Raw genomic sequence first — 25,983 nt, forward strand, 5'->3', positions numbered from 1 at the left:
AAAAATAAATAACCCTAAATCTTTTACACTAAAATAGTGTATAGTGGTAAAGGGGTCGATCCACGAAGATTGGCTCAATTATAACTCTATGGAAAATCTCTTTGCAAAAGTACTTGTAAAATGACAATAAAATAAAAATGGGGGAGGGGGGGGGGGGTTAGTTCTTTTTGATTGCTTGACAAAATTAAAACTAACTAGAATGTAAATATGACAAGTAAACAAGTAAAAGATTTGATTAAATTCAATGAAGTGAAATTGGTTGATTTTGGGTACACCACATGGATGACATGGTTGACTTATCATTAGACTAAATAGAATAACACTTGTGAATTGGTTTAACTTGGCTATAGCAATTCATAAGCACAAATTGCCTCAACTCTTCTTAGATATTAAAATGGCTAGAGGAGCTCTTAACACATTTCCTTAATTGAAGTCACAAAATCAATGAAGCATAAAATCTTGTGAAAATCAATTAGCTTTAAGTTGTAAGAGTTACCAAGTCCAAAAGATAATCAAATGCTTACATTATCATTATGGAGGAAACATTTCCATGATCTAAATGAAATGAAAACAAACATATAAACCATTTGTTGCTTAGTAATTTGAAAGTCCATTACTTAACCAAGAAATTAGTCAACAAAAATAAGCATTCATTCATCTAAGCTCATGATCAAAAATAAATAAACACAATAAGATGTTTAACTAGAAAACATTTCCACAAATTTCAACACAAGATAATAATAGTCTTCAAAACAACCAATCATCCATGGCATTAAACCCTAATCAACCAAATGAGAGTTTAGCCAAGCATGACCAAAGCAAAAGAAATGCAATATAGTTTAGTGGTACCAAACATTGTTCTAGTTGTAAGATGGAAAGAAATTACACTAATCTTCAAAAAATCTTCAAATCTTCCAAAGCCTCCTTGAGAGAGAATTGGGTGTGTTCTTCAAGTGATAATCCTCAAGAATGCTCCCAAACTCCAGCAGATAAGGTTTAATTCCCGATTCAAAAAGTTTCCCAAAAGCTACCCACCAACTTTCCACAAGTAGAGTCAACAAGTCAAAACTCGGAATCAAGTCAGCACATTTCATGCGGACCGCGTATGGGTTCACGCGGACCGTGTGGGTCACGCTGAATGTGGGACTTGGGCCATTTAACATGTAATCTAGCCCAATCTTCTCATTCACACTTCAGCCCACATGCATAATTCTTTAGAGCCCATTTGTGTCATTCCAAAGCCTTCTTTGATTGATCCAATGCTCCTTAATCTTCCTCAACTCGAGTCCTCGTCCAATATAAAATCCAACGCGCATCCCGCTTGTACTGACACCGAGCCCAATCGCCACACTTCAAGTTCACAAACAAATTGCAAGTCCCTAATAGTCCCGCACTCCTTCCATACCTCCAATGACAAATAGTCTTCGATAAATCCTGCAAATAAGCTCAAAAGACTGGAAAGCACCCGGTAAAGGAGAAAAAATAACAAAAAGAGAAAATATGCATGAAGATTAACTAAAATGAGATGGAATGTGCTAAAATAAACTATAAAAAGAAGTAAATAAAATGAAACTATCAAATCACCCCAAGCTTAAACCTTACTTGTCCTCAAGTAAGACAAGACTAAAATGAACTTGGGACGAACTATCCTAGAAAGAAAAAAGAATGAACATCTTAGGTGGAAGTTCACAACACGTCCTTAAAATAAAAACATATAATCCATTTTTAGAGGTAAGAATCACTTTGAGGGATGAGCCTTTGTTACCTTTCTAGCAAGGGAAACATGTTGATCAAGATGCAAAACGAGCATGCATACTTCACTAGTATGGTTTATGTGACATTGTTTCGTGGTCCGATCTAGCCCACTAGCCATAAGAAAGTGTCCATCGGTTAGAATGTTCCTCACTCCTCACAACTTAAACCCCACATCAAGAAATAAAACCTAGAGAAAGATAACTCGGGCCAAAAATGGCAAGGAGCGAGCTATGTACAAAAGTTGGCAAACTACAATCATTAAGAAGAGTAAGTGCTTCCACCAAAATATGATCCATGTAGAGCGAAGAGTCGAGCACGCGATGAGTGAAGGGCGCCATCGTAGTTGCCAACAAAAATGATATCTAACTAGAAAAATATCAACTAGAAACTAATTACATGAGCTAGAATCCGAAAAACTAAACATTTACAAAAGCAAACAAATGGATACAACTCCGTGGCCCGGCCTTTTTGTTTTTTTTTTTTTTTTTTTTGGACAACAAAACCCCAAAAACATGTTACAAAAACAAATACAAATACTTAAGACACAAAGAAGAAAATACTAAAAATATATAACTACACTCGCATTTTATGATTGCGATAATATCCGACTTTTCAAAACTAATTTTTTTTTTTAACTTCTAAAGACTAGAACCAACAAACATAAGGTTCAAACTCCACAAAATATCAGAAGTTTGACTTCTCCAAACAAATTGGTTACATATTAAATTTCAAGTGCACGAACTAAATACTAGACTTTATTGAACCCCTTTTTTTATTTTTTTTTTATTTTTAGTAAATTGACGCAAACTTTTCGAACGATACTTTTGAAACAGTTTACTTTTGACTCATAAAACAAAACAAAACTGGAAAAGGGGGTAGTTGTCTCTCCTTTAATAATTTTTTTTTAGACTCACTTTTTTGGTTTACCACAGAAGTTTTACAAGTAAAGCCTGAAAATAAAAATACAAAAATATATACAACTATAAGCAGAGTCTAAGTCTAACCCAAACGAGCATAACTACACTAAGGCTAATTCGAGATCAAGTGGGAAAAATGTGTCTAAATCATAAAGTAGTGAGATATGATATGAATTGTAGCAGTTAGACACTAAAGATCTCAAAATAGCACAATCTAGTTTTTATTCCTTTCTTTGGGGTTTGATTGTGGCTTGCACGGAGAATTCAGGTGAGGGACTGGTCAGCACGGGGCTAAGTTGTCCCCCTACTTATGCCACACTTGACATGGGTTGATTCATATGCACAACTACTTGCAGTCTCTCCCCACGTATATATAAGAGAAGAAGCAACAACTGAAAGTCCCTAAGAGCGATTCTTATTTGTTATGTGAGTTTCCATAAGAATTGTAATTAAGGTGCGTCGTGTCTTTCAAGTAAAGATGTTCGGAGATGAGAATAAAGAGATAACAAAAGTGCATGAATGCTTATGCGCTAGGCTAAATGACATGCAAAAATAAAAGTGAAAAAGAAGAAAAATAAAATGAATGCAATTTATACTAAAATGTTATGCAACCTAATTAAAATGCATGATAAATTAAAAAGAAAAGGGAATACCCCACCCCAAGCTTAGAAATACGCATTGTCCTCAATGCTTGGGGCGAGGCGAAAGTACCTAAACCGGGGGATCTGGAGGAGGATATGGGTATTGGGGGTAAGGGTAGGGGTAAGGTGGAGGGGGATAAGGGTGGGTGGGTTGAGGGTATGGATAGGGAGGTGGAAGTGGGACGTTCTCAAAATGGTTTTGGGATTTGTACCACCCCCACATATGGTGCATTTGCTGGGACATGATTTGGTTGGAGATGCAAAGAGTCTCGAACCGTTCGGCAAAATTGGGGGGAAGCGGGTAATATTCGGGAGGTGCTTGGGGCTGGGCGTGCTGTGGACCATGGGTGGGCTCATCGTCGGGCTCGTCATCCACATGCATCTCGTCATCATCTTGATCCTGGAGCACATCCTCATTGACTGACTGAGTGATGGTCCTCGCGAGTCTCCACTGAGTGCGATCGTGGAAGGTGAATTTGGTGACTCGAGGGTCGGGAAGAATGAGATATCCGACCCCTTGAGGACAATACCATGTGAAGCTGCTCCTGTTCCTTCGGCGGATGTGGTGCATGTTTATGAGAGCGCGCTCATCCAAAAGATTTTTGTTGTCAACAGGCTGGTATTCGTCTGGGAGCTCAATGTCAAGACCGCGAGCCAAAAGTGTGACAAATCCCCCAATGCAAATATCACCGGACGTTTTGGTTCTCATGTGTGCGCATTTGTAGAAAAAGAACAAAGCAAAGTCCGGGATTGGTGGGTTTGCACGCCGCGTCATACACCAAAGGAAGAAGAGCTCATTTTTTGTGACCTGGCCTGCTTCTTTGCGGGCAAAAACTGTACATACCAATATGCGATGGGCAATGCGGAGGCACGGGTGAATGATGGAGGTTGCTTTATCCCGACCGGCACATGAAAAGATACCCCCGGTGATCTCCATCCAAAACGTCTCATGGTTGAACTCAGCAGGCAAAACGTCGAAAATCGTGGATGTGCTCGAAGAAGGTAAGCCCAAGATGTCGTTTATTGTAGCAAAATCAATAAACCTTCGGTCCCCCAGAAGTTGGAATGCGGCTTTTTTTCTTTCGCTATCGTACCCGCAATCGGCCAGAAACTCTCTAGTAGGGAGCTCGTAAGTGTGTGTCATTAGATTGAGAAGGTTTTCCCACCCAATGTTACGGAACAATTGGGTGACCCCCTCAAGAACCCCTAATGAGATAAGTGTGGGTTTGCACACGAACTTGGTGGATGCAACCTTTCTAGGCAAGCTCTTCGTGTAATTTTCGGCCGCCTTGGCATCCCAAAATCTTGGAATATCGGGAGCATCATCTTGGTTTCTAGCTGGGGCTTTGCCTCGGGCAGCAGCCGGGCGCTTCCTAGATGTGGACATGGACTACCTGCACGAAAAATAACCACTACACGAACCACAATCTCAACAAACGATATTTCAATCCAAATCACCAACCGACTCCCTATGGACTTCTAAAGCAGTTCAACAATCAAAGCAAGAAATAATTCCTAAACTCATTTGACGCAATAGCATATGAATTGTTGTTCAGAGACATGCATATTGTTCAATTAAAATAAAGGAAAGAAAGTACCCGTTTTTGTTGAAAGTTCAAAATTTGCGCGCGAAAATTCGGGATTTGAAAATCTTGCAACTCTCCACCCCAAGCTTTAAACTTTGTTCAATATCCCGCGAGAAGCAATTTACCGCGAAAACCCGATGAATCCAGCAATGGCTTGAAATTCCGGCGAAATTTTCCGGCGAACTTTGAAAGATATTTTTGGTGGGGTTTGTAGCCTTGTCCAAGGGGAGTACAATGGTGGTGTCGGAATCGCGAGAGGTGGCCGGAGTTGGCCGGAAAACGGCCGGAAAGTGGCGGTTGAGTGGTGGTGGCGCCTGGAGTTACAGCAACAGATCGGACCGGTTTTTTAGTGGGGTTTGTAGAGCTCGGAAATTGGTGAAGAATGGCGGTGGTCTCGCGGAATTCCGACCGGCGGCTTGACGGGAAACTGAGTTTTAGTGGAGGAGAAGGAGGTGTTCTAATGGAGGTTAAGAGAAAGGAATAAGAAGGAATGGGAAGAAGGAAGGGCCGGCTGGAGTATAAGTGGGGTTAAGTTGCGGTCAAACCTGGTCAAAAACGAGTCAACGTTGGTCAACACCTCATGCGGACGCGTGAATAAACGAAAAATCATTCTGTCTTGCATAATTTACACGCGGTCAAATGCTGGAGTACACGCGGTCCGTTTTAATAAACACGCGGACAGAGCCACGAGTACACGCGGACCGCGTGAATTGGCTTGAAAGTCTTCTGTTTTCTGAAAAATGGACGCGGACAGTTTAGGGGACCACACGCGGTCCATTTGTTTATTAACGCGGACGGCCCTTGGAGTACACGCGGACCGCGTGAGTGCTGTTGCCATTTTTCTCAATTTTTTGCTCTTTGACCAATACGAACACCGTGCCTTCAAATCCAACATTCTTTGACTGCAAGAAGGAAGAAGAAGAGATGTTAAATGCAAAAATGGTCCATCTACAACATTTATTCGGAACTAGAAAAGATGAAAACTTTTAGTTTTCCAAAAATGCCCCTCTTTAATGTATTTGGCGAGACGTGCTTCCCTGTTGATTTCAGTACACCGGGGCATCCAATTGGATGACATCTAGGACATTTGCGTTAAAACCTTCATAGAAAGGTTTCAATCGATGCCCATTGACTTTAAAGATTTGCCCCGTTTCTTCACTTTGAATCTCAACCGCTCCATGCTCAAAGACTTTTAGCACAACAAATGGACCCATCCATCTTGACCTCAACTTTCCAGGAAATAATTTCAATCGCGAATGGTAAAGCAAACCCCTATGTCCCGACTCGAAATGCTTGCGGGTAATGGACTTGTCATGGAAAAGTTTCGTCTTCTCCTTGTAAATTCTTGAGTTTTCATAGGAGTCATTTCTCAACTCCTCTAACTCTTGAAGTTGAAGCTTCCTATGCCTTCCCGCTTCATCGATGTTGAAGTTGCATTGCTTGACCGCCCAAAATGCACGGTGTTCCAATTCCACGGGAAGATGACAAGGTTTTCCAAAAACCAACCTAAATGGAGACATTCCTATCGGGGTCTTGTACGCGGTCCGATAGGCCCATAAGGCATCATCAAGCCTTAAACTACAATCTTTCCTTGAGGGATTCACCATTTTCTCAAGGATACTCTTCACCTCACGATTTGAAACTTCCGCTTGACCGTTCGTTTGAGGGTGGTAGGCGGTTGAAACACGGTGGGTCATGTTGTACTTCTTCAATAAAGCCTCCATCATCTTGTTGCAAAAGTGTGTCCCCCTATCACTAATCAAAGCCCTAGGCACACCAAACCTCACAAAAACATTAGACTTCAAAAACTCGATAACCGTTTTGGCATCGTCCGATCGTGTAGCTTTGGCCTCAACCCACTTAGAAACATAGTCAACCGCGAGCAAGATGTAAACGTTGCCAAACGAAACGGGGAATGGGCCCATGAAATCAATCCCCCATACGTCAAAAACTTCACAAACAAGGATGAGATTTTGTGGCATTTCATTCTTTTGTGAAATGTTCCCCGTCCTTTGGCACCGTTCACAACTTTTGCAAAACAAGTAACAATCGCGTGACATGGTTGGCCAAAATAGTCCACACTCAAGGACGTTTCTCAAGGTCCGGCTAGGTCCGAAGTGTCCCCCACAAGCAAGTTCATGACAAAATTGTAAAATAGATTGATGCTCTTGTTGGGGCACACATCGCCTAATAATTTGATCGGGACAATGTTTCCACAAATAAGGTTCATCCCACACATAGTATTTTGCATCACTTTTGAGCTTGTCTTTTTGAGCACGTGTGAATGTGTCGGGATACCTTTTCGTGACCAAAAAGTTAACGATATCGGCATACCAAGGAGTAGATTGAGTAAGGGAAAAGAGATGCTCATCCGGAAACTCGTCCCGCAAAGGGAGAGGAGTTTCATTTGAAGTGATCCGGCTTAGGTGGTCGGCAACAAGGTTCTCGCATCCACTCTTGTCCCGGATTTCCAAATCAAATTCTTGTAACAATAAAATCCACCGGATGAGTCTAGGATTTGCATCTTTCTTCGTCATCAAGTACTTAAGAGTTGCGTGATCCGAATACACAATGACCTTGGTACCAAGTAGGTATTGTCTAAATTTCTCCACGACGAACACTATGGTCAATAGCTCCTTCTCCGTAGTAGAGTAGTTGCTTTGAGCATTGTCTAGTGTTCTCGATGCATAGTAGATCACATGGGAGGCTCGTCCATTCTTTTGACCCAAAACGACGCCTATTGCATAGTTGCTTGCATCACACATGATCTCAAAGGGGAGATCCTAATTTGGTGCTTGCATGATGGGGGCGGATGTAAGCAACTCCTTGAGCTTATCGAAAGCTTCTTTGCACGCCTCATTGAACTCGAAATCAACATCCTTTTGCAAGAGTTGGCACATTGGTCTTGTTATCTTTGAAAAGTCCTTGATGAATCGTCGGTAGAAACCTGCATGGCCCAAAAAAGAACGAACTTCCCGAACACAAGTCGGGTAAGGTAAGCTTTGAATAACATCAATTTTGGCCTTATCTACCTCAATTCCTTTCTTTGACACAATGTGACCCAAAATGAGACCTTGACTCACCATGAAATGACACTTCTCAAAATTTAAAACCAAATTTGTTTCAATACATCTTTTCAAAATTTTGGTGAGATTGGTCAAACACTCTTGAAAGGAATTTCCATATACCGTAAAATCGTCCATAAAACCCTCAATTATGTTTTCGACATATTCGGAAAAGATACTAACCATGCAACGTTGGAAAGTGGTCGGGGCGTTACATAATCCAAATGGCATTCTCCGATATGCGAAAGTGCCAAATGGACATGTAATTGTTGTCTTTTCTTGGTCTTCCGGTGCCACCGGGATTTGGTGAAAACCGGAGTACCCGTCTAGACAACAATAATGTGATTTCCCGGCCAACCTTTCTAACATTTGGTCAATGAAAGGTAATGGGAAGTGATCTTTTCTTGTGCTTGCATTGAGTTTGCGGTAGTCAATACATACTCTCCACCCGTTTTGCACACGGGTGGGGACCATCATACCTTTGTTGTTCTCGACTACCGTGATTCCCCTCTTCTTTGGAACGACTTGCACCGGGCTCACCCACTTGCTATACAAGATTGGATAGATCATTCCCGCATCTAAGAGCTTCAAAATCTCTTTCTTGACCACTTCCATCATTGGCGGATTCAACATTCTTTGCGCGTCTCTACTTGGCTTGCATTCATCCTCCATTAGAATTTTGTGCATGCAAGTGGAGGGGCTCAACCCTTTGATATCCACAATCGTCCAACCCATGGCTTCTTTATGCTCCCTCAAAACCTTGAGGAGTTGCACTTCTTCACATTCGGTTAAGTGAGTTGAAATGATGACCGGAAGAGTCTCGTTGTTTCCTAAGTACGCATACTTCAAATGTTGAGGAAGGACCTTCAATTCTGATTCCGGAGGTTGAACAAGGGAGGGTGGCAATCTCGTGTGAGTTTGAGGTAATTCAATTTGCTTCACACTAAATTGAGTGGTCTTCTTGATCTCCAAATTGTTAACCAATCTTTCAACTTCGGGGTCTAGTGAGTAGAGCTTCAACTTCTTGGCTAACTTTCCACAATCAAACCCTTTGCTCAAAACCATCTCCAACGTGTCACCATTAGACAACTCGAACAACTCTTGGGTTAATGGTTCAATAACATCAACAAAACACAAGGATGAAACATCACTAGGATATCTCATAGCATCATAAATGTTAAAACTTATTGTTTCACCATCAAACTCCATTGTTAAGCTTCCCGCATACACATCAATCTTTGTTCTAGTCGTCTTCAAGAATGGTCTCCCAAGTAAAATTATACCCGACTTTGAGGACACTTGTTCATCTAGATAAATCACATAGAAATCCGCCGGGAAGACCAATTGGTTTACTTGCACTAGGACATCCTCCAAAACACCTCTAGGAAAGACACTTGATTTATCCGCAAGAGAGATTATGACACTGGTTTCACTTAAAGGTCCAACATTCAATGATTCATACACCGAATAGGGCATGGCGTTAATAGAAGCACCAAGGTCAAGCATGGCACTACTAAAAGTGACATCTCCTATCTTGCAAGGAACCGTAAACATTCCCGGATATTTGCACTTGGGTGGAAGCTTCCTTTGTAAAACCGCGGATGCGTTTTCATTCATCGAATTTTTCTCATTTCCCTTCAACTTCCTCTTGTTGGTACAAAGTTCTTTCAAAAACTTTGCATATCTCGGGATTTTCTTGATTTCATCAAGTAGAGGGATGTTTACTTCCACCTTTCGGAAGGTGTCCAAAATCTCTTTTTCCTCCATTTTCTTCTTCGAAGTTGCAAGTCGGGAGGGGAATGGCGGTTGAGTGGCTATTGGAGTCACTAGAGGGGTTGTCTTCTTTGGGGCTCCGGATTGTGCATCATTCTTGACTATAGGTTCTTCAATGGGAATGACTTCTATTTATTCCTCTTCATCCCTTGGCTTCTTCTTTGAACTACTTTCTCCGGTTTGTTTGCCACTTCTCAAGGTCACCACATTGACATTTGGATTCTTTTCGGTTTGAGAAGGGAGTTTACCATGGGACTCCAACTTGCTTATAGATGTAACTATATCTCCCATTTGTGCTTCAAGGTTGGAGATACTAGTTCTTGTCTCTTTTTGGAATTGTTGGGTACTAGTGGCTAGGGATTTGACAATGTCTTCAAGGGACATTCCGGAGCTACTTGGTTGGGATTGAGGAGGTTGTTGGTGGTGTGGAGAGTGTGGTTTGGATTGATAGTGTGGTTGTGGATGTTGGTAATGAGGTTGTGGTGGTGGATAGGAAGGTCTAACCAATGCATTTTGAGGCAATGGTCTTGGGTTGTAGCTCACGTTGAGATTTGGCTTCCAACTTGAATTGTAAGCATTTTGGTAACCGGATGGCTTGTTGTGGTAATTTTGGAACTCTCCCGTGGCATTTACATGTTCCACATCTTCTTGAAGAATTGGACACATATCCATAGGATGTCCCATTGTTGCACATATCCCACAAACCATCACTTTTGGAGTTTGTCCCATGGCTAGCTTTTGGACAACGGAGGTTAGATCTTTGATTTGAGACTCGAGGTTCGATGTTCCCACTTCATTGACTTTGTGTTTTGTATCTCTTTTCATGTCTTGGCGCGGGCCAAAGTGTTGGGAGTTTGCGGCTATGGTGTTGAAAAATTGTCTTGTTTGTTGTGGGGTTTTACTAAAGACATCTCCACCACTTGAGGCATCAACTAGTCTTCTCTCCATTGGTAACAATCCCTCATAGAAGTGTTGAATGAGGAATTGTTCCGGAATTTGGTGTTGTGGGCAACTATAACACAAATTGTTGAATCTCTCCCAATAATCATGAAAAGTCTCATTTTGACCTTGGCGAATTCCACAAATCTCATTTCTAAGACTTGAGACTATTGAAGCGGGATAGAACTTATCAAGAAAAGCTCTTGCCATGTCGGTCCATGAGTTGATCGACCCCGGGGGAAGATAGAATAACCAATCCTTTGCTCTATCGGCCAATGAAAAGGGGAATGCCCTTAGCTTGATTTGGTCATCGGTTGACCCTTGTGGCTTCATGCTAGTGCAAATAATGTGGAACATCTTCAAATGCTTATGTGGGTCTTCATTCTCCAATCCATGAAAAGTTGGGAGGTGATGGACTAAACTTGACTTCAATTCCGAACCTCCTTCCAAAACCGGGTAATTGATACCGGTTGGAGTTTGTGTAACATCGGTTTCCATCATTTGCCTTAAAGTTCTTTCGTGAACTTCTCCTTCGTCCGCCATTTCAATTGGTTCAATAATGGGTGAATTTTGTTGTAGAGGTGGTGTTTCGGGAATTTCTTGGCGAGGGTCGGGACTAGAATCGGGTTCCGTGTCACTTGATGAAGCGGGTTCAACCTCCGGATCCCCGTTAGGATTAGAAGTTTGACCACGTTCAATTCGCTTTTCCTTCGCCAAACGCCTTGCTTCTTTTTCAATTTCTGGGTTGTAAATCAAGTCACCTGTACGCTGAGATCTGGGCATAGAGAAACAAATTGATTAAAAATAAACCAATCCCCGGCAACGGCGCCAAAATTTGGTGGTTGTCGAGGCCAACAAAAATAAATAACCCTAAATCTTTTACACTAAAATAGTGTATAGTGGTAAAGGGGTCGATCCACGGAGATTGGCTCAATTTATAACTCTATGGAAAATCTCTTTGCAAAAGTACTTGTAAAATAACAATAAAATAAAAATGGAGGGGAGGGGGGGGTTAGTTCTTTTTGATTGCTTGACAAAATTAAAACTAACTAGAATGTAAATATGACAAGTAAACAAGTAAAAGATTTGATTAAATTCAATGAAGTGAAATTGGTTGATTTTGGGTACACCACATGGATGACATGGTTGACTTATCATTAGACTAAATAGAATAACACTTGTGAATTGGTTTAACTTGGCTATAGCAATTCATAAGCACAAATTGCCTCAACTCTTCTTAGATATTAAAATGGCTAGAGGAGCTCTTAACATATTTCCTTAATTGAAGTCACAAAATCAATGAAGCATAAAATCTTGTGAAAATCAATTAGCTTTAAGTTGTAAGAGTTACCAAGTCCAAAAGATAATCAAATGCTTACATTATCATTATGGAGGAAACATTTCCATGATCTAAATGAAATGAAAACAAACATATAAACCATTTTTTGCTTACTAATTTGAAAGTCCATTACTTAACCAAGAAATTAGTCAACAAAAATAAGCATTCATTCATCTAAGCTCATGATCAAAGATAAATAAACACAACAAGATGTTTAACTAGAAAACATTTCCATAAATTTCAACACAAGATAATAATAGTCTTCAAAACAACCAATCATCCATGGGATTAAACCCTAATCAACCAAATGAGAGTTTAGCCAATCATGGCCAAAGTAAAAGAAATGCAATATAGTTTAGTGGTACCAAACATTGTTCTAGTTGTAAGATGGAAAGAAATTACACTAATCTTCAAAAAATCTTCAAATCTTCCAAAGCCTCCTTGAGAGAGAATTGTGGGTGTTCTTCAAGTGATAATCCTCAAGAATGCTCCCAAACTCCAGCAGATAAGGTTTAATTCCCGATTCAAAAATTTGCCCAAAAGCTACCCACCAACTTTCCACAAGTAGAGTCAACAAGTCAAAACTCGGAATCAAGTCAGCACATTTCACGCGGACCGCGTATGGGTCCACGCGGACCGTGTGGGTCACGCTGAATGTGGGACTTGGGCCATTTAACATGCAATCTAGCCCAATCTTCTCATTCACACTTCAGCCCACATGCATAATTCCTTAGAGCCCATTTGTGCCATTCCAAAGCCTTCTTTGATTGATCCAATGCTCCTTAATCTTCCTCAACTCGAGTCCTCGTCCAATATAAAATCCAACGCGCATCCCGCTTGTACTGACACCGAGCCCAATCGCCACACTTCAAGTTCACGAACAAATTGCAAGTCCCTAATAGTCCCGCACTCCTTCCATACCTCCAATGACAAATAGTCTTCGATAAATCCTGCAAATAAGCTCAAAAGACTGGAAAGCACCCGGTAAAGGAGAAAAAATAACAAAAAGAGAAAATATGCATGAAGATTAACTAAAATGAGATGGAATGTGCTAAAATATACTATAAAAAGAAGTAAATAAAATGAAACTATCACTATGCTCGGCTGTGACCACTCTCTCTTCGAGCGTCGAGTGTCTATCTTGATACTCCTTTGCCTTCGCATGAGCGGCGATAATGTCCTTAATGAGTTGGTCTCTGAAATAGCAGTCTCTTTCTAAGTCTCGAGTTTGTGAGATGGTAGCGTCTATAGAAGCACGCAGTTCCCGAACTCGATTCGCAGTCTCCCTGTTTTGGTCCCCGATGGTTGAGGTTACTGCAACCTTGTTGGTCCCCAAATGGCGATTGTTGTTGCTGATGGCGACTCCACCCCTCGATCAATGCTGCCCAACGGGGCACAGGTTCGATGTAGTCGGAACGGTTCGCGAGAGCCCTGGCTATGTAAGGAGAGTTGTCGACCTCTGGCTCCACCTCCGACTCTTTTCCTCATCACTCACTAACTCTCCGGGTTTGGAAAGTAGGGGTCTCCTGGTAAGCAAAATCTTGCCATGATGTTCGTGCGAGAATAGGGGTGAGGTAAGAGGCATATAATAATCATATTCCTAGAAATACTTATGGGGGTTTGATCCTCCTTAGTTACTTCTATAATGACATGGTGCATACCCGTTACATATAACAAAAGATATGATAGACCTTCGAATAAGTGATCATACTCCAAAACCACAACCAAACAAGGAACAGGAAGTAAAGCAATGATCACAGATTCTAAGTCTATGATATCTAAGTTATATATAACTTTAGCGTATCCACTTAGTGATTGTAAATCTACTAGCAAGAATCTGTTCAGTTTTCACATAAATTATAGCACCACAAAAATACTCCTATAGTATTTTAAATGTTATGTTTGGCTCTTAACGATTTGCTTGTATGGGTGTTGGTAAGTTGATAGACTTGTTGTCCACTATGACTATCCCCCGGCACATACTAGTCACTTATCGGACGAATATAGTTGATCAGGCTATATTCCTCCCAGACTTGCTTGCATATCCCAAGGCATATTCATATTGCACAACTCCTCTATTTTTAACTTTTGTGTTTTCCTTAGACATGACACTATATCGGTATGCATGTATGTACTTTTAACAGGAAACTTTTTATTTCTAAAAGTATAGTTATTTGAAAATGTTTAATCATAGACTTTAGTCCCAATGCATTTATAGTTTGTATATCTTATGTGGTTCGATATACTTAGCTCACTATAAACCTGGCTCTGATACCAATCTGTCACACCCCCAAACCAAGGATGGCGGAAACGTCCGGCGGTGGAGGACTTCATGTATAGTATCACAACAACGAGTATAATAGTGCTCAACGTAAATACAACCATCATAGATATAATTTAAAAAGTTACACCATAGTATGTGTTTACATGTTTCAAATTAATTACACTATGATGACAAAATGAAATGTTTGACGATTTAACGTCCCATCCTCAAAAGCTGTTGATTTCCTGATTCACTGATTTCCTAAGAATACAAGTAGTTTTGAAAGAGTGTCAACAATTAAGTTGGTGAGTTCATAAGAGTTTTATTTGAGAAAGAAGCCGTTATCCTTGTAAAAGCGATAGAGTATGATTCCAGAAAATTAGATATTTTCTTTACTAAGTGTAAAATGAACACTCATATGTTATGCAATAATGTACCCTAGAAAGACCCGTAGATTCCTTCTATGATCACACAGCGTATATAAGTTATATAAAATTTAAGTTAAATAAACCGTCGAATATAATGGGTCTGCCCTAGGTCCACAACCAAACAAGGAACGGGAAGTGAGGCGGGCCCACCAATTCTAAGTCGATTATGACTAGATCCTTATATAACTCTAACATGTACACTTAGAAATTATAGCTGGAGTCTAACAATTCTAGATGAAACGTAGTTTTAATATCATGAAATCCATTTAGTGTAAACCTAGTACTTTGTCATGTATACTTCAAGAAAAATCCCTTGTTTTCCTTGTAAAAAGTTATGTAGCCTTAAATCCCAAGACCGAGAATATGTGCGGGTGTTTTGCACTTATAATGTTTATAATAGTAATGTGTTTCCAAAGAAAATCCAATATTTTCCTTATAAAAGTTATATAGCTTTAAATCCCAAGACCTAGAATATGTGCGTGTGTTTTATACTTATAATGCTTATAATAGTAATGTGTTTCCAAAGAAAATCCAATATTTTCCTTATAAAAGTTATGTAGCCTTAAATCCTAAGACCGAGAATATGTGTGTGTTTTGTACTTATAATGCTTATAATAGTAATGTGTTTCCAAAGAAAATCCAATATTTTCCTTATAAAAGTTATGTAGCCTTAAATCCTAAGACCGAGAATATGTGTGTGTTTTGTACTTATAATGCTTATAATAGTAATGTGCTCGTAGTTTTAAATAGATAAAACCCCTTTTTAAAGTAAAATTTTCCCCGTAAACTTGAAAGATTGTTAACTCCCTATGTGAGTCGTTATAACCATATTACAACGAGAATTAACCTGCAACAACGTTTTCCAGACGTCAAGATCCTATGACTCTTGTCACCCGCAGACCTGCAGGTCCGGCTGTAGCTAGCAGCGAGGTGTGGGGTGTCAATCCCAATATAGATCTATACACAATTATTACGCTCTCCCTATAAGAGACTCTGGTCATAACTTACAGGAATTTTAACACGTACTCTAAGAGTACGATGGAAGAATTGTCTCACAACTTACGTTAACTAGTTTACATATAGTTTGAGTATAAAACATCTTCCGTGGTGGAAGTGAAATCACCTTTTATGAAATAAATTAGTGATATGAAATCCATAAACTATTACTTTTATAGTTTATCATGTAGTATATGGAAAACCCATTTGTGTTGAGAGTAAAACCTTTTTCATGTAGTATGCTTCTATCGTAAAATCCATAAACTATACTTATTTTAGTTTATTGTATGTGTTCGAAATGAATGAAGAATCCTTATCATAAATGACTAAATTTCTGTTTATGATGATAAACTAACAAGAAATACATTCAACATTTAGAAACTTATTGTTAAGCACTTTGCTCAACATACTACAAAGTGTTGTTAATATTGTAAACTATGTAACTAGTTTTTAACCTTTCTGCATTGTTTTAAAAACATCTAAGAAAAATCATACGAAGTCAAAAACTGAATCCGTAAACTCTGAGAGTTCATAAAATGTGTCTAGTTTATTCATAATTTTTATTATGATTTTTAGAAGTCTCTAACTTGTGTGAAAACGTTCATATTCACAGACTGGTCCGAATTCATTTCGGAAATGATAGGCAGTTTTGTAAAAATCACCATAAATTGTAGAAAGATAGTATGGAGATGTGCAAGTAGTCATTTTAAAGTTATGAATCTGAACTATTTGCATATTAAACAGTTTTGAAAGATATTAAGTTTAAGATGGTCAAAACAGTCCGTGAATAAGACTCAACTTTTCTGATGAAAGCTGTTGTTTGAGTTTAGTTAAGTTTTTGGTATTTTTAACTTGTATTCCCCCCCCCCCCCCCTAAAACTTGAAGAAAATGTGAAAATGTAGGGGTATGAACTCACCTTGAGTTATTCTCTGAGATGAAGGTGGAATAAAAGAGGTTTCCAAGTCAAGAACACTTGGGAGTTGCTTGGAGATTTGAAGATTCTATGAACAAATATAATGATATTTGTGTAAGGATTCCATGATTTGGGTGAAAGAGTGTAAGATAATCAAGTGAAAGATGAGATTACTTACCCAAAAGTGAAGGAGAATGCTCAAGAACAGCCTTGAATTTCGAGTTTAGAGAGAGTGAGTGAGAGAGAGAGAAATGGGTTTGTTCTTTGGGGAAAGAGTGAATAATGTGGGAGTAGTGATGAAGATCTTCAGCCCTTGAATCAAGACCTTAGCTGGAGAAAGAGGGTGAAAGGACAAATAGTTGACTAGGTGGGAGGGAATAGTGACTAGGGATGGTCATAAAGTGGGTATGGGAGGTTGCTTGTGTCATAACTTTATGGAAAAGTCAACACTCCTCCTAAAAATCTTATCCAATAGTTTTTATTCTTAGACTAAGATTTTCCCTTAAAACTGATTAAATTATGAATATATAGGGTCTTATATGTCAAAATATGAGTTTGGGTGAAAATCCCACGTTAAAATCATGAAAAACGGGCTTTAAATGAAGTCGGGGTCGAAAACCGGGAAGAAAAGGAAAAATTCCGAAGTCTGGCCGAAGATTCGGTCCTTAGAGGGTTAGAACCGAAGGCTGGTTCGGTTGATGGATTAGAACCGAGAGGAGGGCTCGGTCCGAGCAGTCTAGCAGGCGAACAAGGAAAGGGACCGAAGATATACTGAACCGAAGTGCTTGTTTCGGACCGAGTGGACTTAACCCGAACCGAAGGTGAGTTCAGTCCTATAATAGGAGTTCGGTTCTAAGAGGTTTCGGGTCTAGGAGGCTTCGGTTCCTTAAGGGAGGTTCGGTTCCTAAGAGGTTTCACATACTTGGAGAGATTTCACATACTTGGAGAGATTTCACATACTTAGAGAGATTTGGGAGAGATTTCACATACTTGGAGAGATTTCTCATACTTAGAGAGATTTGGGAGAGATTTCACATACTTAGAGAGATTTGGGAGAGATTTCACATACTTAGAGAGATTTGGGAGAGATTTCACATACTTGGAGAGATTTCTCATACTTAGAGAGATTTGGGAGAGATTTCACATACTTAGAGAGATTTGGGAGAGATTTCACATACTTAGAGAGATTTGGGAGAGATTTCACATACTTGGAGAGATTTCTCATACTTAGAGAGATTTGGGAGAGATTTCACATACTTAGAGAGATTTGGGAGAGATTTCACATACTTAGAGAGATTTGGGAGAGATTAAGAGAGACTTTGTCGGGAGCCTTTATTAATGTTTTTCTTCGTAGATCAAAGACCGTAGACTTAGTTACATCCCATTTTGAGTGTTATACACCCCCGAAGGGCATGTATCAATGTTTTATCGAGTAGTTTCACCACTTACCCTGATTAGGGTTTAGATTTTCTGAACATAGGAAGACTTAAAGTGATACTTGCATTATGTTGGTGTGTTGTCCAATAGTAAAAACGAATGTAACCCTAATATACAAAGGTTAATTGAGTTGACCGGTTTGACTTGTTGACTTTATTTGACTTTGACTTGACCGGAAATTGACGGTTGCCACACTTTCGCAGTAGCAACCGCTGCAATGGCTGCGGCAGCAACAACCTCGATGACAGTAGCATAACGCTTGTCAAACATCTCAACCATGGCGGTCTTAATAGACCCAAAGAACTCCAAATTCTCCTCCCTAACAACCATAGTCACCTAAGTGGTGATCATCTCACAGATCTCATCGTTAGTCAATCCTAGCCTTGATGGACCACCAGCTCCTGATCCATAACTTCTAGTGATCGGCATACTAAAAATAAACCGGAAAAACATCAGAAACAGATTCATAATAAAATCTACTATATCAACTCGGAGCTACCTAACCCTTGGGGTTCGTGACTTCCTTGATACGCGTGCAGATCTTATGCTTTCGGTAGTACCGGCCCATATATATATATATATATATATATATATATATATATATATATATATCATTTGATATGAATAGATCTCCTTGAGAAATTGTTCTAGTATCTTAGGTAAGTTTCATTTTTTTTTTGCAGTTTGTCAACATGAAATCTGGATTTGTAAGATTAGTATGAGTTGTGAGTTTTTTTTTTGTTGAAACAAGCTCTACCACATTTGACTGATAGGGCCTCCAAATCGCCGAGTCCCAGAGCAAAACATGAGTTTACTTTAATTAAAATACGTACCAAGAACCGGGTGTTACATGTTGTCTTCCATTCAAATAATTTGAATACATTTGTATTTATGTCTTTTTCTTTGATAACAGATTTATTGAGGAATAAAAAAGCTCATTGATAAGGACTGTTGGATCTATAATCAGGTTCAAAAAGTATTTGGTGCAAACTGTTTCAAACTCTTGTGATCTGACCAACAGTTGGTAGGACCGTATGAGTTTTGTTGTCCACATAATATATGAATGTTATAACTATATCTATTAATTGTCGAATTGAATGAACAAATAAGTGTTAGGGTCTATCTTTTAGTTATTTTATCTTTAAAATGTTTCAATTGTTATTCATTTTGATCATATTTATGAAGAATTTAAACTTTTTATAAAATAAATTATGTTTAAGGTGATTAGGCTTCTTGGTAATAAAATATAAAAGCAAGTTACTATTGGGAACAATGCTGAAATTGATGCACTTTGTAAGCCTAATCAACTCAAGCTTTGATTAGTAAGTCTTGAATTTCTTTTTTTTTTTTTGTAAACCATGATTTTACCAATTATGTGTGGAGAAAAAGCAACAATACAAGAAGTACAATAAGGTATGACAGAGGTATTTTGGTCAGGACTTTATTTGGCACTTTTGGCAACTTTTGATCTCTATGTGTAGAAAAATGAATTATATGGTCGTGTACAATTTTTTTAAGATTTTAAACTTATGAACGATGAGAGGTTTGGACATTTGATACCTTAGACAGTTATTTCAAGATTTTAAACTTATGAACGATTAATAACCCAATCGTTTTATATGTAGGATTACTATATTTGTGGTTCGTAAATGAGCCATATTATTCCAGTATTTCACATGGTACGGATAGATTTCATTGCAAAGTTTTGCAAAAGTTGTGTTTTTCCAATCTAATCCTGATCTGATATGTTCACTGTATTGCAAAAATGTCCATTCTACCCTTCATCCGAGTGTAATCTTGCACCAAGAGAGAAATGACGCTTCTACCCTTAACCCAGTGTAACACTCAAAATTTTCAAATAAAATTTTCATTTTTAAGATTCCCAAAACATAGTTTTTATCACCATCTCATGTCAAATATAATTGTCGAATACATAACACCATAAAGCAAAGACAAAATATCCCAGAATCCACATATATCCCCATTAGCAGATGAGTGTGTACAATCATGCCGACGCCTTCCCGCGATCCTGAGATGTACCTGAAACACATTTACATCAACACTGTAAGCACAAAGCTTAGTGAGTTGCCCAAAATACCACATACACAAATAATTAGCCTCTCATGGCTATATCACGATAAGGACGCTCCGGTCATGTGTCTCAGTGAAGACCCTCCAATCTCACGTCTCGGTATGGACCCTACGGTCATAACCCAAAATATACACATAATAACATAACAGCATAAGTCACAAAGACATGATGCATAAAAACACATATCTCAGTATAAGCAAATAAGACCCTCCGGTCAATAACATGAATAAGACCCTCCGGTCAATAACATGAATGAGACCCTCCGCTCACACATAAACTATTACACAGATAAATATAGAGAGATGACTCACCTCATGCGGAAAACAATAAATCTCGCACCCGAAATGCAGGTCTAGACTCCGCCTAAAATATGTAACATTTAACTCTAATTAATACTTAATATTAATAACCCCAAAAATGCTAGACCGAGCCTCTCTACAAAATCTCAGTAGGGTAAAAAGACCCTTTTGTCCCTCCTTGGCCAAAAGTCCACAAATTGACCAAAAATCAAAAGTCAACAAAAGTCAATGACCAACGAGTACGCTGGGCGTACAACCCTCAACGTTGGGCATACTACTGGCTAAGCATGTGACAGGTATTCACAGCGCTACGTTGCGCTTAGCAGGGAGTACGCACGGCTTACTCCTCGGACTCCATTTTTCCACTTCACTTGGTCTTAATCAATTAAGACAATCATTCCAACTATAGATATGAGCTAAATAAGGCCTCTTGATCCGTAAAGTTGCTGACTTTGAGCCTTTGCATGGCTAGACAAGACCCAATCCCAAAAACTCTAACTTTCTCAACACAAAAGACCATACAACTCATGCATGGAGAGATTAAGACGTCCACACACTCATTTTTATGGATTAGAACACTCTAATACACCTAAAAGGACAGAACAATAGCTCTGGAGTTCACCAAACTCACAAAGTTCCATACTTAGGACATAAAACCCTAAAAAGGACCCAAAACAAGAACTAGAACAAACAATTAACAAGTTTTGAACTTGATACCTCTGGAAGATGCACCAAATGAAGTATAACACATATCCAAGAGCTAAAAGCACAAACTATCCTTCTTTCAAGGTTCCTTCTCCATCAAAAGCTTCACAAGAACACTCAAATGAGTCACAAACACTCACACAAGCTAGAGGAACGAGATTAGGGTTTGGAGGAGGTTGGAGGCTGATAATTGTGGCTAGAAATGGGGCCATCATGTTGTTTAAATGGGGACACAAGAAGATATTAGGGTTTCATTCTGAGCCTAGTAAGCCCAACGTACTTGGTGGCCTCCACGATCAAGCTAAGCGCATGAGTACGCTGCGCGTACACATTTGTACGCCCCGCGTACTCAAATGCCACATTTTCCATCATAAGGACCAATCTTGGCATATATATAAAAGGTTAAGGTCTAAGAAGTTATACCTTGTGTGGGGATGTTACAATTAGTCTGATCCTCATGCAAGCCCAATATGAGCAATACATTCATGTGCTTGATGTATTTTGCATGTACTACAATATTATAAGTTTCGACTTCCAAATGCAAATTATTTTCCTACATAACAGCAGCCCATTAACAAAATGGACATAAATCCCAACCCATGCATCGCATGTGCCCTCTTTTCTAGTTTGAATTAAAATATTTTTAGATCATAGCAAGTTAAAGATCATAAACGTATTGTATCGTAATATTTTTGCATCATAAATATTTTGAATCATCTCTGTTTGGATCATATTATGTTCAACATTTTTTTTTATAAAAAAATTAATATTTTAAAATCAAGTTTGGTATCTAAACCACCTAATTTTTAAATTGTTTTTTACAAAGTCATTAGAATAGTGAGTAGAAATATTCCTTAAATTTTTATAATTTTTTTTTGGGTTTTTTATAAATACAAAAAAATATTATTTTTTTTCAAATTTTTATTATTGTGCTCATTTTGTAGATAATTAAATTCTAAGAACTTTGGTTTTTTAAGAATTTTTTTCAAAGAAAAAAAAATTATAGCCAAAAAACTAAGCGGTGGAAAAAAAACCCACCAGTCAATAAGGGCTGAACACTTGTCATGTTCTGGTTGGGGGCACGTGTCAGCGTCTGGAGAGACACATAGGCCGAATTTCTTTTTTCTTTTAATCTTTTTGCTTTTGTCACTTTTACCCTCCAAACAATTAACCTTTCCAAAAATTATCAAAATCTCGCAATTAATTATCACAATGTCATATCATCTCGCAAAATTTTGATGATAAATAAAATCATATCTTGATCATTTATTTTTTCAATCTTAAGACCAAAAATTGTCCTCGCGGTTTCTATTATTTTTTGAGTTCCTACTTGCTCCTACTTTATATATATATGTATATATATCATTTTTCAGTTTTTCAGGTTTTTTTTTTATTACTTCTTTGCTAAAACTTAGGAAGGTTATAGTGAAGGTTGTCAAGATCATAATCTTATTTAAAACCGTTTTATGCTTTGCAAGATCGTGATTATAAGATCGAATCGGGATCGAAAGATCCTACCAAAATGAACTCATATTCAAATTTGCTCGCAAGATATTGAATGAGAAGTATACGTTATAATTTGATGTTAATTAAGACGTCGATAATGTAATCATCTTTAATATCTATAAGCCATAATTGTTTTTGCTACAAACCGTATAAATTAAAAGAAAACATCTTAATTAGAAAAAAATCATTTTGATCATGTAAAATTAAAGACATAAGATCAGAAGGAATGGATTATTGTGAGTGTGTTTTATCTAATTTGAGATGTATTGATCAAATTATAATGGATTATTGTGAGTGTGTCTTGTTTAGGTTTTGTAGCTAATTTTAGATCATAAAAACTCTTGATTTGGTTAAAAATTAAATGAGTTACAAGCACCACAAGGAAACATATCAAATCAGATTTTTTTTATTACTTAAAAGTAATCTGACTTTTTTTATTAAAATGTGCATATCTCAAACATTTTAAGTTGTATTGACCTGGTTTTTTCCCTACATGTTATTTAAGTTTTGTAGTTAATTTTAGACTATAAAAACTCTTAATTTAGTTAAAAACTGAATGATTAACATGCATTGGAATATATCATACCAAATCTGTTTTTTTTCCAGCAAAATACATGAAAATTTGATTGTATTTTCTTTGTTCTTTTCGATAGATCCGGCAAAAACCGAAACCGTAACCGAAATATTTTCTCAAAATATGTTGCTATTTCTCGAGGACCGGTTTCAACATTGAAGACCCAGAAAGAATCGGAACCGAAACTGGAACCGGTAGAACCGACGGTCGGATTCAGTTCCTATTTTCCACCAAGTTCGGTTCTCGGGCCGTTCTGATGTTCATCCTAACATTGATGATGTAATCTAGATCGTTTGTTTTTTTAATGCTAAGGCTGCTGGGTGTGGGTAACATGTTATTACATGTTACCACACCCAAAAGGTGTCACATCATCATCCTAATCATAAATGGGTGTTATAACACCAAATGTGGAAATGGGCAACACCAAATAACATGTAATAACACCACTTACTTTCTATTTTTTTTTGATGTTTGTAATTCCCATTTTTCTATTTTGTTTTATTTTTTTAATTTATGTCATAATAATTTTTAAAAAAACATATAAATTAAATAACACATAATTAAAATAAATACTAATTAAAAACTACATTCCAACGAAAAAACATAAAACGACATTCCAACGAGGAAAGTTTGTTGTAGATGGAATTGAACTTGGTGCACTTCTTGCTAATTTGAGTCCACTTGCTACTCAACATGTCGTGATTGCGGTAGTTTTCATCTTTATTCAAAATGACACGAAATTTCACGATCACGGCTTCCCAAAAAGCAACTCTTCGCATGTCGTTTCCTTGCGTTGGATTTTTTGATGTCCCGCACCAAATCACCACCAATGCGTATTCCTCGTCCGCGGTCCACCATGTAGGAGGTTCGTCTTCCGATTGCTCCACCGCAACCGCTTTCCCTTTCCTTCGTCCTCTACCATTTTGGGTCGTTTTTTCCCGCTCCCCCCCCCCGCTTGCGTCTCGGGTACAGTTTATTGGGTGGGTTGTGGTTGTGTGGTATTTTGTTGCATTGTAGCAAATGGGTTAAAAATGTTTTGTGGAAGGTTTGTAGTGAAATGTGGTGGGGGTGAGGCGGGATTGAAAAAGTTGCCTTGTGTGTTGAGAATGTTAGCGTACATTTCGTATTGTGCAAAACCAAGAGGAGGAGGTGTGTTTTTGTTTGGAGGAGGAGTGTTGGGGTTTTGATCCATAGTAGGGAATTTTTTTTTGAAGATTTGAGAGTAATAAAAGGTTTGTAAAATATAAAGGTTGATGTATGTATATATATATAGTTGAAAAAAATATTGAAATTGTATTAATTTTTTTTTTTTTACATTTTTGACCGTTTTACAACGGTTGAAAAATTAAAAATATAGACGTTGGATCATTTTTGCTTCGAATTCTTCCCGTTGTCGAGCGTTACCACAGTAACGTATTATAACGTAACGCCTAATAACGCACGCCAGACGCGGTGTTCGGCGCGTTATACTGGCGTTTTTACACATCCACGTCGGATTACCTAGCCGCCTAAACAAGTAAATTTAGAACATTAAATATAAATAACACTAGGCAAATGCCCGTGCGTTGCGCAGAAACACCTATATAGTTGAAGTCTTTACAAATATATGTTTTTTAAAATATAACAATAATGTTGTTGTTAAATTTGATATAATAATTCGTATACTAAATTGATATAATATATTGATTATTTTGAATTATATGATAATATATACATCTATTATAACTGCATTATCTCAATCGTTTGAATGACTTCTACTCGCGAGTTACACATCATGAATAAAATTAAATATAATATATGGTTTAATGTTATTTATAGTTATTGTTATTGTTAATAAAGTTTTTAAAATTTATTTACTTAATGTTTTAATTTCTATCATTATAATTATTTAAAACATCAAATATTGTTTTTGATTTTAAAGATAACAATATAATCATTTATATATAGTTATTTTTAACTATTGTTATTGTAAGTTATTTAAGCTACTTATTTGAAAACTTTTAATGATTATAAAAATATCTTTAGGAAATATTTTAGTTAAATTGATATTACAATTTAGTTTTTGCATTTATCACTACAATTTATCAATTTTAACTATTTACAAAATATTCTTTAATTTTTTTAAGTGGAACTGAAATTTATATTTAAGTTGACAATGTAAGGTTATATTTAAATTAACAATGTAAGTATTTTGTTTAAACTGTTCAAAAGTTGTAGCTTTAAACTGATAATGGTTTACATACAACAACATTTTAAATCTAATAAATTAAGTATAATATGTTAAAAGTTAAAGACATAACTTTATAAGTAGAAGTAAAAATATTATTTTAAAATTGAAATTTAGTTTATTTATGATTATACTTTAGATTTGATATTTATTTAACCTTATTAACCAACTTATAATCATTATTAGAAAGACACTACAATTTATCACTTTTAACTATTTACAAAATATTTTTTGGGTTGTTTAAGACAAACTAAAATTTATATTTAAGTTGACCCTATAATTTTATATTTAAATTAATAATTTAACTATTTTATACAAATTGTTCCAAAATTGTATCTTTAAAATGATAATCGTTTACATCCAACAATATATTAAAACTAATAAATTAAGTATAATATGTTAAAAGTTAAAAACAAAATATGATTACACTTTAGGTTTGATATTTATTTAACCTTATTAACCAAATTATAATTATTATTAGAAAGAAATTGAAAAGTCATGAGAGTTTCAAATGAATGTGTTGAAAG

The 25,983-nt window shown here is 37.4% G+C and overlaps 1 protein-coding gene across 1 annotated transcript; it reads right to left on the minus strand.

Annotated features, from left to right (window-relative positions):
- Window positions 1-4,998: 4,998 nt before the first annotated feature.
- LOC145111094 (uncharacterized) lies at window positions 4,999-9,731 on the minus strand. The gene is made up of 5 exons (XM_079047394.1): window positions 9,161-9,731; window positions 8,444-9,064; window positions 5,953-6,850; window positions 5,710-5,847; window positions 4,999-5,356 (listed from the first exon to the last, which is right to left on the minus strand). The coding sequence occupies exons 1-5, from the start codon at window positions 9,729-9,731 to the stop codon at window positions 4,999-5,001; spliced, it is 2,586 nt and encodes an 861-aa protein (XP_078903520.1).
- Between the last annotated feature and the right edge of the window lie 16,252 nt (window positions 9,732-25,983).

This window comes from Lactuca virosa, chromosome 5 (genome assembly GCF_052849685.1).
Source record: "Lactuca virosa cultivar CGN04683 chromosome 5, Lactuca_virosa_CGN04683_v6, whole genome shotgun sequence".
NCBI classification, from domain to species: domain Eukaryota; kingdom Viridiplantae; phylum Streptophyta; class Magnoliopsida; order Asterales; family Asteraceae; genus Lactuca; species Lactuca virosa.

Excerpts from the sequence above, each read along its gene's own strand:
- LOC145111094 (XM_079047394.1), bottom strand. The coding sequence starts at position 9,731 with ATGGAGGAAAAAGAGATTTTGGACACCTTCCGAAAGGTGGAAGTAAAC. Across the intron at positions 9,065-9,160 it reads CTTAACAATGGAGTTTGATG|AGTTGTTCGAGTTGTCTAAT; the intron begins GTGAAACAATAA and ends CATTAACCCAAG. Across the intron at positions 5,848-5,952 it reads ATCCAATTGGATGCCCCGGT|ATGGACCATTTTTGCATTTA; the intron begins GTACTGAAATCA and ends TAAATGTTGTAG.